At 41.1% G+C, this 19,996-nt stretch overlaps 1 protein-coding gene across 1 annotated transcript in view; it reads right to left on the bottom strand.

Moving 5' to 3' along the window:
- The window catches only part of DIPK1A (divergent protein kinase domain 1A), a 119,957-nt gene extending 100,268 nt beyond the window's left edge, over nt 1–19,689 (bottom strand). Inside the window, exon 1 of the mRNA XM_007977943.3 lies at nt 19,566–19,689. Coding sequence (XP_007976134.2) covers nt 19,566–19,619 — 54 coding nt within the window. The 5' untranslated portion in view covers nt 19,620–19,689. The remainder of the gene's footprint in view (nt 1–19,565) is intronic.
- Between the last annotated feature and the right edge of the window lie 307 nt (nt 19,690–19,996).

Here is a 19,996-nt window from a genome sequence, read left to right as displayed (position 1 = left end):
GACTGAAATTCATTTATACTATAATCCTGCAAGTACCTGTATATTAAATTGGCTACTGGTGAAATGGAAGGCTTAATCCCCTACTTAAGAAGACTGGGACAGCATCATCAAGCATATACAGAGATTTTCCATACATGGGGAGCTAGAAATAGGAAATCTGAAATCATGCATTATCTAAAGGTAAACCTAATGTAGTCCTTTCAGGGTGATTCTAAAAACACAACTCTCCCCTGACCTGCCTTTCCTTTTCCTCTGTTGCCTTTTTAGAACATGGCTATTGAACAGAACTGTCTGAGCACATCCCCGACCTAATTTTAAAAACAGGCATTTAAAGCCAATAACATCATCTTAACATAGTACGACACTTCTTTTTCTTACTCGTGCCATATTTTATATGATTATCATTTAATTAAGGGACTTTTGGTACTACAATTCTACCCCTTAACAGACAAATGCCAAGTTCCTTAATATTTCAACTACCTCTGATATTTAAGATTCTGATTTCTTAAAAAGCATTCTTTTGGAATGTAGCCCCTTCGGCAATGGAGGTATGTTTTAAAACTCTAGCATTTTTGTTTGTGGATCCCACAAAGAATTTGAAAACTATACACCCCCTTGCATATTTTTAAGTTGACATCTACAGTTTTTCACCGTAAGTTTAAATAGTTGCAAACTGCTTTCCATGGCTGTATCATTTTACATCAATTTATGAATGATCCAGTTGCTCTGCATCCTTGCCAGCATTTGATGTTTTCACTATTTTTAATTTTAGTCATTCTGATGATATCTCATCAAAGTTTTAATGTGTAATTCCCTAATGGCTAATGAGCTTGAATGTCCTTTCATCTGTGTTTACTTGCCATCTATATATCTTTGGTAAAATGTCTATTCGTGTCTTTTTCCCACTTTCTAACTGGATTATTTTTTAAAACTGAGTTTTGAGAGTTCTTTATATATTCCAGATACTAGTCCTTTGTGAGATATGTGGCTTGCAAATACTTTCTTCCAGTCTGTAGCTTGTCTTTTCCTCTTTTTTAACAGGGTCTTTAGCAGAGAAAAAGATTTTAATTTTGATGAGATCAAATTTATCAATTTTTCCTTTATGAGCCATGCTTTCGGTGTCAAGTCTAAGAACATGCAGTAACTATTATTTCTTGCCAGAATGAAATAGGACTCAGCTATTAAAAAATAGATTTATCCCTATTTTTTGTTTTTATAACTTTAAGTGGTGAGAAACCTTTTTCACATACATGAAAAGATAAAAATGGAAGTCTTGTTATAGCAATTATCTCTCAATTCTTGGAAATCTTTTGAGTTATGTGACAAAAATAACAGTAACCTACCATCAAAAATATACTTACTGATCTATTAGTTACTTAGCAGACAACTACATTAGGCCTTCTTTCAGTGTTGTTGAGGGCAAAATATTGGAAACTAATATTGCAAAAGACTGTTAGCTTGTCATTCCCCAAGACAGTATTTCCTGTCATTCACTATTTTAACACAGACACCAAATTTTCAATTGCCCTTTTGTTTGGTGTTCTGGTAGTCTTTACATCCAGGGCAATGGACCTTTGTAAGACCTGAAATGGATGAGCAGTGTGCCTTTCCTTTCTACAAGTGGCAAAGGACAACTATGCAATAAAAGGTGGAAAAGCAGAGCACGAACCTCCATTCCAAACACATTCTCTGGCAGAGCAATGTTAGGAAAAACTACATCGGGAATTAAAAAATCTAGAAATTGACTCCCTTAACTATCCACACTCCATACTCGAAAAGTGCACTCAAATTTACAGATAAAAGCCAGGAGTGGTGGTGCGTGCTTATAATCCCAGCTACTCAGGAGGCTGAAGCAGGAGAATTGCTTGAACCCAGGAGGCGGAAGTTGCAGTGAGCTGACATCGCACCATTGCACTCCAGCCCGGGCGACAGGGAGACTCTGTCTCAAAAAAAAAAAAAAAAAAGCCAGTGTGCATCTACAGCCCACAGCATCAACACTAGCACAGGGAATATATAGACATGAGCATTAAATACTTTTTGAAGAGGAAAAGAGAAGCAGCAAAATGATGAGCAGCAAAATAGCAACACGATACAGTTTGTGAAAGGAAGAACTCAAAAACTAAGAATCAGACAGAAGTAAATTAAGTTGTTGCTTAAAGCACAATAATTAAGGCTTTTAAATTCACCAAACCATTCTGCTATCACAGACTAAAAAGGCTTGTTTATCCCTTCTCTGTCCTAGGGGAATAAATTATCTCATGAGTCTTTCTATTTTACCAAATTGCTATTTAAAAGCTGGTGAAATGTTTAAGCAATTCATTACATTAATATAAAGACCTTTTATAGGACAAAAGCATTATCAAAACCAAGTACGAACAGAGCATTATGAGTAAAGTGGAAAGGATATTGTTTACTTAAAACCCATTGAAATCAACCACAAAACTGATTCTAATTTAGGAGCAGTTTTTTCTTTTTCCTTTTTTTTCAATCAAAATAAACTGTATACAAGATTTTCTGGGAAAAAAAGTTCCATCTTATTTTTATTCCTTTGAGGTTATTTACTCTAATTATCTCGACTTATTTTATTGAAATAATTTGTTAATTAGGTTTTTATTTTTATTTATTTATTTATTTATTTATTTCTGAGAAGGAGTCTAGCACTGTCGCCCCGGCTGGAGTGCAGTGGCGCAATCCTGGCTCACTGCAACCTCTGCCTCCTTCACGGGTTCAAGTGATTCTCCTACCTCAGCCTCCTGCGTAGCTGGGATTATAGGCACCCGCCACCACACCCAGCTAGTTTTTTGTATTTTTAGTACAGACAGGGTTTCACCATGTTGGCCAGGCTAGTCTCGAACTCCTGACCTCATGATTCGCCCGCCTCGGCCTCCCAAAGTGTTGGGATTACAGGCCTGAGCCACTGCACCCAGCTAATTTGTTAATTACGTAATGCTTAAACAGCCACCGCAGTCACGAAGATAAATAGGGTAGGTAAATACTCAGAAAACAGAAGCTGCAGTTTAAAATTCACATCAGGACTTTCAGTTTAAGATGGCAGACTAAAGATATATGTTTGCTACTTACAGCTTGCAAAAACACATTCAAATAAGGAAGGCAAAAGAAGCAATAAACCTCTAATAGCTGAAAGAAAGAAAAGTAGGAAATTCACCAGTGGATAAAAGATCCAACACATTTCTAGTTTCAAAAAGCAAATGGAATTGTGTTGATGGATGAGGCAGGCAGAGAAAGCCACAGCCCAGAATACTCTACCAGGCAACCTAAAAGGAGCTGGAAGCCAAACTGCTTCTTGGAATGCTAGAGGGAATCTAGAGCACCAATCTGTCAGTTGGAACACCTGATGGCTCTGGGCTCTGAGCCAACAGGTACAAGGGAGGGCAGGAGTGAGAAGTGAGGTTGAAGACGGTGGGAATAATTGAAGATCTGTACCTGGAACTGCACTGGTTGGCACCCCCAACCACCTCCCCCACACCACAGAGATCACGGGAAGCCTAGCATTAACCCTTACTCGAAAAACCAGATAGCTGAAAGAACAAACAAGCTGCAGAAAGCCAAGGCTTCTAGTGTGGGTACGTACAGCCCAACAAGAGTAAAGTACTCCGCTGGCACGAGGGACCACAGAGCCCAGCAAAGTGTCAACCTAGAGCAAACAGGCCAGCCAAGGCATCCCATCCTACATACAGGGCTCAGTCAGGCATCTATTCTGGTGATAGGTCTAATGGGAAAACAGACTAACTTTTAAAACAGCAGAGGAAATCCACACCAGTTACCTAGTCCTTGTTTCTAAAATATGAACAGACAACCAGCAATCACCAAGCACATGAGAAAGTCCAGCAGCATGAAAAATAAGAGCTAAGATAAATATATAGAAGATAAAATCTCTGAAAGGAATGAAGACAACTACAGGGCATAAGAAAACATTAAAAAATAAAACTGTTATAATCAAAATACTGAAGAGGATGGTGCATCCACATAAACTATGAATAGTTTGTAAAAAGAAAATCAACAAATGTTCTGGAAAATAAAATTGAGAAACTCAACAATGAGAGTACATGAATAAAAGATAAAAATAATAGAGAAGCTAGAAAAGACATAAAGAACCAATCCAGTAGGTCCACCATTTGACTAGGAAGAGCTCTAGAAGGAAGAAACAGAGGAAAAAGAAGGGAGAAACTATTCAACAAATAATAGAATTTCCCAGAGCTGAGAAAGGGCCCAAGTCTTAAGGTTTAAAGGGCTCGGTGAGTACCCATACAACTGGTAAAAGACCCCTATTTATACATTTTCTCTGGAAATTTCAAAATAAAAAGTATAAAACAGAGATCCTGAACAGGAAAAACAGGTCACCCACAAAGGATTGATAATCAAACTAGCTTCTTGTCAGCAACAGGGGATATCAGAAGTCAAAGCAGCTGCATCTTCAAATTTTCTAAGAAAATTATGTTTGGCCCAGAATTCTACACCCAGCCCAGCTACAAACAAGTACTAGGATACAATAAAGGCAGTTTTTGTTTTGTTTTGTTTTTCTGAGACACGGTCTTACTCTGTCACCCAGGCTGGAGTACAGTGGTACAATCTTGGCTCACTGCAGCTTCCACCTCCTGGGTTCACAGCATTCTTCCACCTCAGCCTACCGAGTAGCTGGGAGCACAGCTAATTTTTGTAGTAGGATCACTTGAACCCAGGAGTTTGAGCCCAGCCTGGGCAACATGGCAAAACCCCACAGGCTGGCTCAAACTCCTGGGCTCAAGTGATCCTCCTGCTTTGCGCTCCTAAAGTGCTGGCATTACAGGCGTGAGCCACTATGCCTGGTCAAAGACAGTTTTAGACATGAAAGCACTTAAAAAGTTTACTTCCCACACATCCTTGACGAAGAAGAAGATGGCACAAATTAGGACAGGGAAAGACTTAGGGTCCTGAGAACAGCGACACCAACCAATGAGAAGAACGGAGGGAAATCCTAGGAAGCCAGTTGTGTAGTAGGCCTAGAAAAGCATCCGGTCACCCTGGGAACGCAAGCATGGAGGAGGGAGGTTTCTGGTAAGAAGAAAAAAAAGAAGAAGGAGGATTCCACCACAGAATATGAAATATAAGTGAGAGTAGAGAAAAAATAAGGCTATGATAAAGGAAGATTGTGCCAGAAAAAGAAGGCAATTAGAAACTCCGGGCAAAATTTTTTTAAAAAGGAAGGAAAAAAAGACAAATAGCATTAAAAAGCTACATTTCAAAGAGGAAACAAGCTTATATGTACCCTGATTACAAGGAACTGATAGAGTGTGAGAAAAGAGTATACAGTTGCTATTAATGTTGAAGTCTTGAGAGCCCAGGGTCATTATCCTGGCCCTAGCAAGAAGAAAAAGTAGTCCTAACATAGAGTTGGCTGTGCACTAAATAATATTTATAGAATCATATTTTAGGGGGTACTAAAATTAGAAATGTCTTTCATCTTAGGCAAGAACTAACTTTGATATATTTGGTCTCAAGACATAAATTTCAGGATCCTAAGAGAAAGACTGGCCAAAAGTATCTTACTCCTCTTCTATTTTCTATAAACGCAGAATCAAATGATACCTAGTTCCTTCGTGCAATTAACTCCCTGACGGTGAGAGTCATTTTTATTATTTGAATGGTCTAGAACTCCAGAACAAGCTCAATTCACTTGGATTTGGGGGGGAGCAGATGACAGAAAAGTCCACTTTCTGCAGCTAAGTATAACCAGGTAATTATTGCAAAAGACAAATACTGCATATTGACTGCTCGGGGAGAAACTGTGGCCAATGGATGGTGATTTCAAATCATAATTCTGTTACTTCATTAGGGATCCCAAAGACTAGGTTTTAAATTATTATTTTTTAATAGAAACATCAAAAAGCAAGCAAGCATGATTTCTAAATACAAGGGACTTTTTAATAGGGAATTTACAAACATCACATGTTTTTTCCCTATTGGCAGAAATATGGTCTAGCTTCTGGGAAGGGACAAATCCTTGTAGTAATGCGCTAAAAAACAAGGGGCAATTGTTGAGGTCTGTTAATTCTACTTGCTTCCTATAATAAAAGGAAAATAACTATAAGCTGCAGACAATGGGTTTCAAGTTTATAAGGGAGATTTTCCTTTATGGAAGAACTAACAAGTCATAATAATATAATATTATTTATAGTTTTCATATTTAAGATTCAACTTGTATGGAGACTTGGCTGTATAACAGGAAAAAATATAAATGTTACCAACTTTGGCAGTGTAAAATAAAAGTAGCCTACAGAAAGTGAGAAGTAAAAGAGAGGAAAAAACAGGTAGAAAAAGGAGCACATGTTCTCATGTCCCTTCTAAAAAAGGGGAGAGTCAAGAAAGACCGTCAAAAGTGGATGAAATAAGAAACAGTTGTTATTTCTTTTTTTTTTTTTTTTTTTTGAGGCGGAGTTTCGCTCTGTCGCCCAGGCTGGAGTGCAGTGGCTGGATCTCAGCTCACTGCAAGCTCCGCCTCCCGGGTTCACGCCATTCTCCTGCCTCAGCCTCCCGAGTAGCTGGGACTACAGGCGCCCGCCACCTCGCCCGGCTAGATTTTTTTTTTGTATTTTTTAGTAGAGACGGGGTTTCACCGGGTTAGCCAGGATGGTCTTGATCTCCTGACCTCGTGATCCGCCCGTCTCGGCCTCCCAAAGTGCTGGGATTACAGGCTTGAGCCACCGCGCCCGGCCAACAGTTGTTATTTCTGAGGTTACCAAGTTAAGCAACAGAATAAGTTAAATTAAAATTACAACTATCAAACACTGGAGAGGGATAATGATGTGAGAAAACTAAATATTCATTTTTTAACACCAAGTTAGCAATTATTAACTAAATTTGATAAATCAAAAAACAGAGGAGAGCTGGGTCCGATGGCTCATGCCTGTAGTCCCAGTACTTTGGGAGGCTGAGGCAGGCAGATTGCTTGAGCTCAGGAGTTTGAGATCAGCCTGGGCAACATGGTGAAACCCTGCCTCTACAAAAAAATACAAAAATTGGTCAAGCCTGGTGGCACTTGTCTGTGGTCCCAACTACTTGGGAGGCTGAGGTGGGAGGATCTCCCAAGCCAGCGATGTTGAGGCTGCAGTAAGCTGAGACTGTGCCACTGCACTCCAGCCTGGGTGACAGAGTTAGACCCTGTCTCAAAAAAGCAAAAAAAACAAAAAAAAAACCACGTCTATTATATAGAGCATGATAATCTCATGATGATCTCCAAATTTTTTTGATAGTACAATCCTTTCAGGAAAATAGTAATAAGCACAAATCCCCAATATAATTATATTTAGTTATTTGTAATCTATGTAAAACTATGACTATACTCATCTATTATATGTATATTGTAACTTACACAAAAATAAAAGTTCTAAGTATGTAAGAATAATTTTGAATGCATTTTTCAAGGTGGGGAAATACTTACAATAATACATCAAAATACAGAAAATCATCAGTTATTCTTACATAAAAATAAACATTTTAAGATATTTTTTAAAAGCATACAAGCTGGGCAAATGATCTGAACAGACATTTCTCAAAAGAAGACATGCAAATGGTCAAAACAAGGATAAGAAAAAATGCTCAAAGTCATTAATCATCAGGGAAATGCAAATCAAAACTACAATAAGCTATCATCTCACCCCAGTTAGAACAGCTATTACCAAAAAGACAAAAAGTAACAAATACTGGCAAAGATGCAGAGAAAAGGGAACTCTTACATACAGTTGCTGGTAATGTAAATTAGTATAGCCATTATGGAAGAGTATGGAGGTTCTTAAAAAAAACTACAAATAGAATTACCATATAATGCAGCAATCCCACTACTGGATATTTATCCAAAGGTAAGGAAATCAGTATGGAGAGACAGCTGTACTTCCATGTTTACTGCAGCATGATTCACAATAGCCAAGACAGGGAATCAATCAAAGTAATGGAATACTATTCAGCCACAGAAAACAATGAAATCCTGTCTTTCACAGCAATATGGATGAGCCTGTAGGACAGTATGTTAAGTGAAACAAGCCAGGCACAGGAAAATAAATACCACATGTTTTCACTCATATGTGGAAACTAAAAACATTGGTCTCATAGAAATAGAAAGTAGAAGAGTGGTTACCAGAGGTAGAAAAAGGTACAGGGGAGAGAGGAAGAGCTAAAGATTGGTTAACAGATACAAAAGTACAGCTAGATAGGAGGAATAAGTTCTAGTATTCTACAGCACTGTAGGGTGACTCCAATTAATAATAATTTATTGCATATTTTCAAATAGCTAGGAGAGGATTTTGTATGTTCCCAGTTTAAAGAAATGATAAAAGTTTAAGGGGATAGACATGCTAATTATCCTGATTTGATCATTATACTTACATGGAGACTTGGTTGTATAACAGGAAAAAATATAAATGTTATCAACTTTGGCAGTATAAAAGTAAAAGTGTAGCTGACAGAAAGTGGGAGGGATATTCCAAGGCAGAGAGGAAAGGTAGGGTAGACATGTTGACACATGAGAGAGCATGTTGTCTGGGAAACTGGAAGTTTTTCAGGATTGCTAGGGCAAATGGTACATGAGGTGGTGGTGGCAGGAATGGAACAGGTATTGAAATATCACATTGTACCCCATAAATATGTACAATTATGTGTCAACTAAAAATAATTTTTAAAAATTTTTAAAAAGGTAATTACCTTTTTTCTTTAAGAAATAGAGACAGGGGTCTCATTATGTTGCCCAGGCTGGTCTCGAACTCTTGGGCTCAAGTGATCCTCTTGCCTCAGCCTCACAAAGTGCTGGGATTACAGGCATGAGCCACCACACCCAGCTAAAAAGTAGTTAACTTCATATTCATATATATATATATATTCCCCCCCCCCCCCCCCCGAGGTAGAGTTTCACTCTTGTTGCCCAGGCTGGAGTACAACTACACAATCTTGGCTCACTGCAACTTCCAACTCCCGGGTTCAAGCAATTCTCCTTCCTCAGCCTCACAAGTAGCTGGGATTACAGACGCCCACCACCACGCCTGGCTAATTTTTTGTATTTTTAGTAGAGACGGAGTTTCACCATATTGGCCTGGCTGGTCTCGAACTCCTGACCTCAGGTGATCCACCCACTTAGGCCTCTCAAAGTGCTGGGATTAGTTAACTTCGTTTTTTAAAAACAGCATACAAATAAAGAACCAACGATTTGACATTCTTCTTACCCACTTCTCTACCCTCCCACTCCCACCCCCAAAATTAGAACTTCACCTTCTTCCAGGAAGTATATTCAAGGAACTTAAAAAACTTAATAAAGGTAATATACTTTCCAAAAAAAGTGTACAATAAATAAAATTTCAAATAATTCCCTTTCTTTTCTTTTCTTTTTTTTTTTTTTTTTGAGACGGAGTCTCGCTCTGTCATCCAGGCGGGAGTGCAATGGTGTGACCTCAGCTCACTGAAACTTCCGTCTCCCGGGTTCAAGCAATTCTCCTGCCTTAGCCTTCGAGTTGCTGGGATTACAGGCATCCATCACTACGCCCAGCTAATTTTTTTGTATTTTAAGTAGAGACGGGGTTTCACCATGTTGGCCAGGCTGGTCTCGAACTTCTGACCTCAGATGATCTACCCACCTCGGCCTCCCAAAATGCTGGAATTACAAGTGTGAGCCACCGCACCCGGCAATAATTTCTTTCAGTACTCAAATTAAGCATCTTATGCACCTCCCAGGATGTGTACAGTTTTCTTTAGACATACAGCTATAGAAGTCAGAGGCACAATAACCAGGAAATTCAAAAATATAAATGGTTAAAGAGAGGCTACCTTTAGGGAATAAAGCTGGGGGTAGGATAAGGTGGAAGGAGAAACAAAGTTTGTATCATAAGTTCATCTATACTATTTGACTTGCTGTGTACACGTTCTTTCAGATAAGGAATTAGTTTAATCAGTTCTATAAAACTCTGTCTCTTTACAAGCATGTATGCTGATTCATTTCATTCAACAAATATTTTTTCAACATCCGCTCTGCCCTAGCCACAAAAGACAGAGAGAAAACTGACATTTTAGCTCTCAAAGAGATCACAGCCTGGGATGGAAGAAGGATATGGAAACCACTGACAACATTTCAGTCTTGTAAGTGCTTAAGAGAAGAGCGTGCCAGGTATCATACACTCGCAGTTTGGGTCACAGAAGAGGTACACTAATACTGTGGAGTATTAAGGAGGGATTGCTGAAAGGTCACTTCCTCTTCAAGTTGAGACTTAAAGGACAAGTAAAAAAAAAAAGACAATAAACCAGATGAATGGGTATGGAGAACAAACGGGGAAAGGACATTCTAAGGCAAAGAGGAAAGGTGGGGTAGACACGTTGACACATGAGAGCATGTTGTCTGGGAAACTGGAAGCTTTTCAGGACTGATAGAGCAAATGGTGCACAGGTGGCCGTGGCAGGAATGGAACAACAATATAGGAAGGGGCAAGAAATGAAGAGTGGTGCTCAGAACTCTGCATAGTCTCCTAAAGGCAATGGGAAGCCACTGAGGGATTTCACCAGCAGGAAGGGAGACCTGAACAAATTACTTTGGAAGCAATGTGGAGGACAGATCTGAAAGGGGCAGACTGGGCTATTACAATGGGCCTAATTAGACAAAAGGAGGATGTGAATTACAGTAACAGCAGAAGAATGAAGATGAGATGATGCATTCAAAAGGTATTTGGGAGGCGGGAGGATAGCTTGCTTGAGCCTGGGACCACGCTGCAGTGAGCCACTGCACTCCAGTCTAGGAAACAGAGGGAAACCCTGTCTCAAACAAACAAACAAAAAAGAATAGTGTTTATGGTAAAAACAAGTATTTACAAATGTAATTGTTAGCAGCTATTTTCATTTTCCTTCCTTTAATAAATATCCAAAACTCCTTTCACTGTTATTGCCAGAAGGATTAATACAATCATAGCTCTCTTATAAAAATCTTTTCATTGGTACCATCTTTAAACCTAATATTAATAGAAAAGGCACAAAATATTTTAAGAAATATTTACTTTTTTTACTATTAGAATTCAATTATATCTTCCTGTGGAGGCAGAATTCTATAGATACCACCACCATTTCCACCCTCTGGTTATTTCAAATACTAATCTAAGTACTGCTGTGAAGGAGGGACTTTGCAAGTAGAACTAAGGTTACTAATCAGATGACTTTAAAATAGAGATTATCCTGGATTATCTGAGTGGATCCAACGTAATCATACGAGCTCTTAAAAGCAGAAGAGGAAGGCAGAGGAGTTAGTGAGCTGAGGCAGAAGAGGGAGGCAGAGAGATGTGAAACAAAGGACTCCACCCATAGTTGCTGGCTTTGAAGATGGAGAAAGGGAACCACGAACCATGAAATGCAGGTGGCCTCTAGAGGCTGAGAACAATCCCAAGCCAGCAGCCAGCAAGCAAATGGAGACTCAGTCCTGCAACCACATGTAACTGAATTCTGACAACTGTAAAGAATTTGGAAGCCGAATCATTTCCAAAACTCTAGAAAGAAACTCAGCCCTGGTGACACTGATTTCAACCTTGTGAAACTTGGAGCAGAGAAACAGCTGAGTCACACTATGCCCTGACTTCTAAGTTAACAAAACTGTGAGATCAGGGTACAAACAAATGGGCGTTGTTTTAGGCTATTAAATTTGTGGTAATTTGTTACAGGAGCACTGCAAAACTAATATTCTTTCTTTAATCACTGACTTAAAATACTCTGTCAAATCTCATTTTTCTATTAAGAGATGTAACTTTGAACAGAGTTCATACATTTCCAGTCATACTCAATTACTATAAAATCCAGTCTAATTTATTTTTCCCAAACATATTTTGAAGATGTTTAAACCTACAGAAAATTTTGAAGACTAATACAATGAATACTCTTATACCCTATACCTACCTATATTTATCAACTGCTAACATTGTTCTAATTTATTTGCCTTTTCACCCTTCCTAAATGTACATAAATACTCCCCCACCCCCGACCTTCTCCTTATCAGGCATTCTAAACTGTAGGTGATTTTGCCCCCCAGAGGACAACTTATCATCAGGAAAATGAAATTAAAACTACAATGAAATACCAACTCACACCCTAGAGAATGGCCACTCTTAAAAAAAAAAAAAAAAACCAGAAATGTCTGGAGACATATCTGATAGTCACTACTGGGGGAATGCTACTGACATCTAACAGGTAGAGCCCACAGATGCTGCTAAACATCCTGCAACACAAAGTCCCACACAATTATCCAGCCCAAAATATCATTAATGCTGAGATTAAGAAACCCTGCTTTCTGCATGTGTATACAAACATTTTTTTCCTGAACTATTTTTTATTTATTCCTGAACTATATTTTTCCTGAACTATACTGAAATATTTCCTGAACTATTACTGTAACTGTAAGTTACAGACATTATGATACTTTTTACCCTAAAGGCTTTAGTTTTGGCTGGGTGTGGTGGCTCACGCCTGTAATGCCAGGACTTTGGGAGGCCAAGGTGGGCCGATTGCTTGAGCCCAGGAGTTCGAGATCAGCCTGGGCAACACGGTGAAACCTGGTCTCTACAAAAAACACAAAAACTAGCCAGGTGTGGTGGCGCATGCCTGTGGTCCCAGCTATTTGGGAGGCTGAGGTGGGAGATCGCTTGAGCCCGGAAGGCTAGGTTGCAGTGAACCATGATGACGCCACTGCACTCTAGCCTGGGCAACAGATTAAGACCTTGCCTGAAAAAAACACTACAGTTTATATTTTCTAAAAACCAGAGCACTGTCTCATACAGCACAATTTAACATTGATACAATACTACTATCCAATATATAGGCCATTTTCAAATTTCCCTATAATCTAAAAATAATCCTTTATGGCTTTTTAAAAAAAATACAGGATCCAAAGAAGGGTACACAGGATGGCAGCCTGATCAACATTTTAGATTTAAAATAAATAAGGAGTCCCAATTTTCAAGCAATGGGGGACAGGGAGTAAAACTTGTGGCATTAGCTCTAAGATCTAATAGTCTATGACTCTGATACCATGCTACATCTGAAATGGATGTACTAATTCAGAAGCTTGTTAATACATTAAAAATCTCTCTTGGGAGAATATCTTCAAACATGTTTACCCTGTACTTAAGAAAGGTGAACTCTGTTCTCAATAACACATAACCCTGTTGAATAAAAATATCAATCTGAAACAACAAATCAAGAAGGAACTTTCTCCAAAGAAGATACACAAATGGCCAATAAGCATATGAAAAGATGTTCAACACCACTAATCATCAGGAAAGTGAATAAAAACTACAATGAGGTATCAACTCACACCCGTGAGAATGGTCACTCTTAAAAGAAAATAGAAAATAAGTGCTGACAGGGATGTGGAAAAATTGAAACCCTTGGGCATTGTTGGTGGGAACGTAAAAGGGTAAAACCACTTTGGAAAACAGTATGAAGGTTCCTTAAAAAATTAAAAATAGAATGACCAGGTGATCCAACAATCCCACTTCTGGATATACAGAAAAATTGAAAGCAAGATCTCAAAGAGATATTTGCACTCCCATGTTCATTGTAGTACAATTCACAATAGCCAGGAGGTAGAAGCAACCTAAATGTTCATCGACTGATGAATGGATAAAGGAAATGTGGAATATACATACAATGGAATACTATTCACCTTTAAAAAAGAAGGAAATCCTGTCATACTCTACATGGGTGGCATCACGTTAAGTGAAATAAGGCAGTCACAAAAGACAAATGCTGTGTGATTCCACCTGTATGAAGTATAAAGCAGTCTTATGGAAACAGAAAGCAGAATGTGGTCACCAAGGGCCAAGGGCAGGAGGAAATGAGGAGTCGTTCAATGGGTAGAGTTTCGACTTTGCAGGATGAAGAAGTTCTAGAGATCTGCTGCACAGAATTCAAGACCAGCCTGGGCAATGCAGTGGGACCACTGTCTCTTAAAAAAAAAAAAAATTAAATTATCTGGACTTGGTGGGATGTGCCTGTAGCTACTCAGGAGGCTGAGGCAGTAGGATCACTTGAGTATGGGAGGTAGAGGCTGCAGTGAGCCATGACTGTCACCCAGACTGCACTCAGCCTGGGTGACAGAGGGAGATCCTGTATCAAGAAGAGAAAAGAAAAGAAGAAAAGGGGGAAAAAAAAGAAAAGGAGGGAGGCTATTTATGTGTCAGGACAACGAGTATATGGGAAATCTCTCTGCATTCCTCTCAATTTTGCTGTGAACTTAAAATGGTTCTAAAACATTTAAAGTCTTTAACTTAAAAAAAAAATCTGAGGCACTGAGAAGACTACAATGAAGAAACACTTTTACTGTATGGTCCAGTCTGAAAGAAATGTGGTAAGGATCCAATCTCCCTAGAATTCACCATTTCTTTGAGCTTCTAACAAAGGTTCAAAAGCAACTAATGGTAATATCAAATGGCTCTCTGTACACATACCAGTCTCAGCAAGCTAATCATAGTTCTGGAGATTAAGTTTCAGGCAAAGGCAAAAGCTAATCTCTGAACAGCAGGTCTAATAAAGTTAATGAGAACTATACAAACTACAGATCTTCTCCCTCTATTGTCTTTGGAGGATAGGGAACAACCATAGGCTCTAATTATCCTTAGATTTAAAATAATCCCGGAGACTGAAAATGGGCAAAAAGCCATATTAGTCTTACTACAGTATTTGGCGACATTACTACTATTACCAGTTAATCTGTATCAGTAACCCTGTCTGGCACTAAATCTCACAAAATATCCACATTAACTCATAAGGAACCAAACCATCCACAGAAGTCATGTTTGAAAAATTGTACTAATATGAGCCAAAGTGCCACGTATCAGAAATGTTAAACAAGTGGCAACACACTAGTTAGAACATGCCTACTACCTATTCACTCATGACAACCCTACTGAACACATACTGAAATTGCTAGGGCAGTCATTTTCAAGAGGATACTTCAAAAACTTTAAGCCCTTTACAAGCAAAAGGGTTTGAAAACCTTCAAAGGACCCAAGTATATGGGACTTCAAATTTCCATTAGAACTGTACCAACTTTTCATATGCAACAGAACACACAGGCAGAATGACTGAATGGAAAATGTGTATAATCTAAGTACAGAGAATTATGCTGAATTGTCTTAACTTTCACTCTTTCAGGACTTAACAATAGTGAGAAGGAAGAAGGTATTTTAAACCAAAATCAACAAATTACAGGGTTGCTGTGTTATCAGCTTCACTCAGACTACGAGTAAACCCTAAACAAAGTAGATCCTAGTTTGTAGAAAACACACTGCTAAAAACAAACAAATGCAGGTGTCATTCTGGGTTATCACACCCAAGCAGGCCACAAGTAGTATGCACTATAATGGCACATGGAAGAAAAATACTTCCAAAAATGGTTTAAACAGTTAATACACCCACAGTTTCTGATCTCAGAGGCAGGATTCTACTCTGTTCAATGTGCTGCATCATTTAGCCAGTCCAGGAAGTGTTATTTCCCAAGTAATGTTTCAACAAAATATCTAGAAAACACGGAACTGTAAATTAGCTTGCTTGCTCTGGGCAAGATGCCTTGCCATGAGAAGCTTGTTGCTCAGGTAAATGTCTGTTGGCTCTTCCAGGCAGGTCACAAGTCCTCCTAGCCCACAGAGAGGTTGCACAGACTAACAGTGTGCCTGCCCGGCTCCCCTGGAGGAAGTGCTCCCTACACCAAAAAGCTGGCCTTGGTGGAATCTGCAGCAAAAGGCTGCAGATTCAAAAAGGACCACTTTCATGAGATAAACTCGGTTAATTTATTTTCCTTTTTTAACAGTTTTATGGAGATATACTAATAATTCACATATCCTACAATTTATTCATTTAAAGTATAAAGTTCAGTAGGTTTTAGTATATTCACAGACTTGGGCAACTATCACCACTATCAATTTTAGAACATTTCTGTCCCCCTCAAGAATACCTCATATTCATCAGTAGTTACTCCCCATTTCCCCCCAGGCAACCATTTATCTATTTTTTTGTCTTTATATAGATTTGCCCATTCTGGACATCTCATATGAATGAAATAATATGTGATCTTTTGTGACTGGTTTCATATATTTAATGTTTTTAAGGTTCATCCATGTTACAGTGTGTATGAGAACTTCATTTCACTTTATTGCTGAATAATATTCTGTTGTACACATACACCACACAAGTTCTTTTCTTCACAGGCAGTAGAATCTCCTTTGCTATATAAGCAAAGCTATAAACAATGATAAGGTGCCTGCATTAGCTCATGAATGTCTATTATGGCTGAAACTATATCATTAATTGCATAATGCTACAGTTTTCCAAAAGCATTATGAAGTGCCACTGGATTAATAAAAATACTGAGAATGAAGTTCCTTTACAAGTAAGCTGACTGCTTGGAAGTTTTCTCCTGTACACTGCAGAAAAAAGGGAACTTACAGCTCCTAAGGCCTGAACACCTCAGGACATAACTGGTCTTTGACCCCATCCAGTTAAAGATAAACAGCAAAACTGCCAGTATACAAAGCTGGTCTCTGCAACCTTTCTCTCCTCTTCCTGGCCCTCCATCTCTTTCCTCTATCTGTGAAATAAATCCAACTTCTTCCTGTCCTCTTACCCTTCCCCACCCCCAAACAGAACAAGATCTCTCATACCTGCTGAATAATTATACCCTCACTCTAAATTAAAATAATACATTCATTCATAGGAAAAGTTACTTAAACCAGACATCTGTATTCTAAGACATTCTTCCAAAACATGAAATGAAACTAGTTTCCCTCATAAGAAGAATTTCTGGCATAAATGAGCTGATAAGAGGAGGGTTTTTTGTTTTGCTTTTTGCAGAGAGACCCATTGAAATCACAGTAAACCCACTCCATGGCAAATCAGATTTAGTCAGTAATCTCAGGTTCATGCATATCTAGAAGGGGGTGGGAAAAAATAAATTGTTATTAACTTTGTTAGGCATGATAATGGTATTATGATTACATCTAAAAATATCCTTATCTATTAGAAATGCATACTGAGGTACTTAGATGAAATGATGTGATGCCTGAGGTTTACTTTAAAATACTTCGGTTCAGCCAGGCGTGGTGGCTCATGCCTGTAATCCCATCACTTTGGGAGGTCAAGGCAGGAGGACTGCTTGAGCCCAGGAGTTCGAGACTAGCCTGGGCAACACGGCGAAACCCCGTGTCTACAAAAAGTATAAAAATTAGATGGGCATGGTGGTGTGTGCCTGTAGTCCCAGCTTCTCAGGAGGCTGAGGCGAAAGGATTACCTGAGCCTGGAAAGTCGAGGCTGCAGTGAGCCCAGATGGCGCCACTGCACTCCAGCCTGGGCAACAGAAGACCTGTCTCTAAATAAATAAATAAATAAATAAATAACGGTGGGAAGAGGATTTTGGGCGAGGTTAAATGAAACAAAATACTGATGAGGGTGGCTGATAGGCATATGACAGTTCATTATTCTTTTCTGTTTTCTGAATGTATAAAAATATCCATAGTAAAACACTTTTTGTTGTTGTTGTTGTTGTTGTTGTTTTTGAGACAGAGTCTCGCTCTGTCGTCGCCCAGGCTAGAGTGCAGTGGCATGATCTCTGCTCACCACAAGCTCCGCCTCCTGGGTTCATGTCATTCTCCTGCCTCAGCCTCCCGAGTAACTGGGACTACAGGCGCCCGCCACCATGCCCGGCTAATTTTTTGTATTTTTAGTAGAGACGGGGTTTCACCATGTTAGTCAGGATGGTCTTGATCTCCTGACCTCGTGATCTGCCGCGCCTCGGCCTCCCAAAGTGTGGGGATTACAGGCGTGAGCCACTGCGCCCAGCCTGTTGTTTTTTGTGTGTTTTTTTTTGGTTGTTGTTGTTTGTTTGTTTTTAAGAGGCACGGTCTCACTCTGTTGCCCAGGCTGGAGTGCAGTGGCGTGACCTCTGCTCACTGCAATCTCCGCCCCGGGGCTCCAGTCATACTCCCACTTCAGCCTCCCGGAGTAGCTGGTATCACAGGCCCCCTCCATCCCATCCAACTTTTTTTTTTTTTCTTTTTCTTTTTCTTTTTTTTTTTTTTTTTTTGGTATTTTTAGTAGAGACGGGGTTTCACAATGTTGCCCAGGCTGGTCTCAAACTCCTGAGCTCAAGGAATCAGCCCGCCTTGGCCTCCCAAGTGCTGGGATTACAGGCGTGAGCCACCGCGCCTGGCCGGTAAGAGTTTTTTTTTTTTTTTTTTTTTTTTTTTTTTTGATTCACATAAAATACTACAAAGAGGTACCTGGCCTGGGTTGAATTCTAGACGGGGTTCTGAGAGTGTTACTCAAGGGCACAATTACTATTGGTGATGCTTGCTACAAAGACTCAGTTTTATTCGTACACGCTTAATATCATGGGTTGTCAAATCATTCTTCCAATTTGCAGTACATTACTCGTTTCAGGGTAATGACTTAATATAATTTTCAAATAAAAATGTAAGATTTACTTGCCCAATGATGGTTATCTTCTCAACTTTTTTCATAATTTATAAAAGCACCAGCTGACCCTAAACATCTACCAATATCTTTAGGCCTTTTAATGCAAGCGGTAAAGGAATACTGTCCTCTGAATGCAGCGTTGGCTAACACTGCGGACCCACGCAAGGCATTGATTTGTAGTTGTTTTTCCATCGGAGTGATGGATTTGTGCTCAGCTACTCGCGGTGTCTACTAGGTCCCCCTGGTGACCAAACAGTACACTTAGGCAGTAGTAGGGTTCCAAGGCACAGACTGGCAGCGGAACAGAGGGTGGAACGGGAAATCACGAAAAATTAACACGCGAACAGTACACACGACATGACTGAGAATCACGTTTGCATTGCTGGGGTATTTTGGATCCGCAGACAAGCCACTAGCCCCTTTCCTTTAAAAAGCAAACACCCATCCGCCTGGTTCAGGCTTATCGATCTCCACCTCCCATTTAAATCTTGGGTGTGATGGAAAGACCCAACCAAGGGGCTCGGCACGAGGCACATGCTGCTTTTTGGTGTCTGGTGAAACACTGGTGTGACAAATTGTCATAATTTTCTAAGATACGGAGGAATGCTACACCACCTTTCCTACCACCGACTTAAGACCCAAGACACGGAGTCAAGAGCAGCCGACCTGCGGGGGCCCACGGGGGAGGGGGGAAAGCCCCGAAAACACCAGGGAGAAGGCGGCCCGTCGAGCTCCGCCTGGAGGGGCGCAAGGCTGCGGGCAGCGCCCGGAGCGCGGGTCGTACTCAGGTCACGTCTCGGGGCTCTCAGGGTGAGAGGGCGAACACGGGCGGGACGACCTGGGCCCTGGAGCCCGGCTGGCCGCGGCGCGGTAGGCGCGAGGGCCGCGGTGGGGGGCGTCGGCAGCGCAGCCGAGGGGGCTGGGGAGGGCGCGCCGCCAGGTGCCTGACGGCAGGGGGCAGCGGGGTTCGGGCGGGCGCAGACCCAGGGTGGGAGGAAGGGAGCGGGGCGGGGGCGAGTCCCGCGCGGCGCGGCAGGGCGCACGGCCGGGTGCTCCCGCAGCGGGTGGCTGGGCGGCTGCCGGCCTACCTGGAGGTAATAGGGTTTCCTTAGCCAGGCCCCCGGACAGAGACTCCTCGCCATGGTAATCACACATCGCCCCGCCGCGCTGCAGTCAGAGGCGGACCCGAGCGCTGGCGGCCGGGCTCCCCGCCTCCCCGCGCCTCCCCCAGCCTCCCCGCCCCCTGCCCGGCCGGGCCCGCCCACTCCTCCGCCCCCGCCGCGGCGCGCGCCGCGCTCCCCTCGGCCAGGCGGCAGTAAGGGCGGCTAGCGACCAGAGGCCCGGCCTCCCGCTCTGTTCGCCCGGCCACCGCGGCTGTCAGAGAGGCTGGTGCCGACTCCGCCATAAAGGGGAGTCGCACCTCGCCTCCGCCGACACAAATCGACTGCGCCTGGAGCTTAAAGGGGAGGCGCGTGGAGGCGGGATGGGGCGCCGCGGGAGCGGGGGTGTTGCACGCTCT

This window comes from Chlorocebus sabaeus, chromosome 20, assembly GCF_047675955.1.
Source record: "Chlorocebus sabaeus isolate Y175 chromosome 20, mChlSab1.0.hap1, whole genome shotgun sequence".
NCBI classification, from domain to species: Eukaryota; Metazoa; Chordata; class Mammalia; order Primates; family Cercopithecidae; genus Chlorocebus; species Chlorocebus sabaeus.
This window is presented reverse-complemented; position numbering and strand designations above follow the sequence as displayed.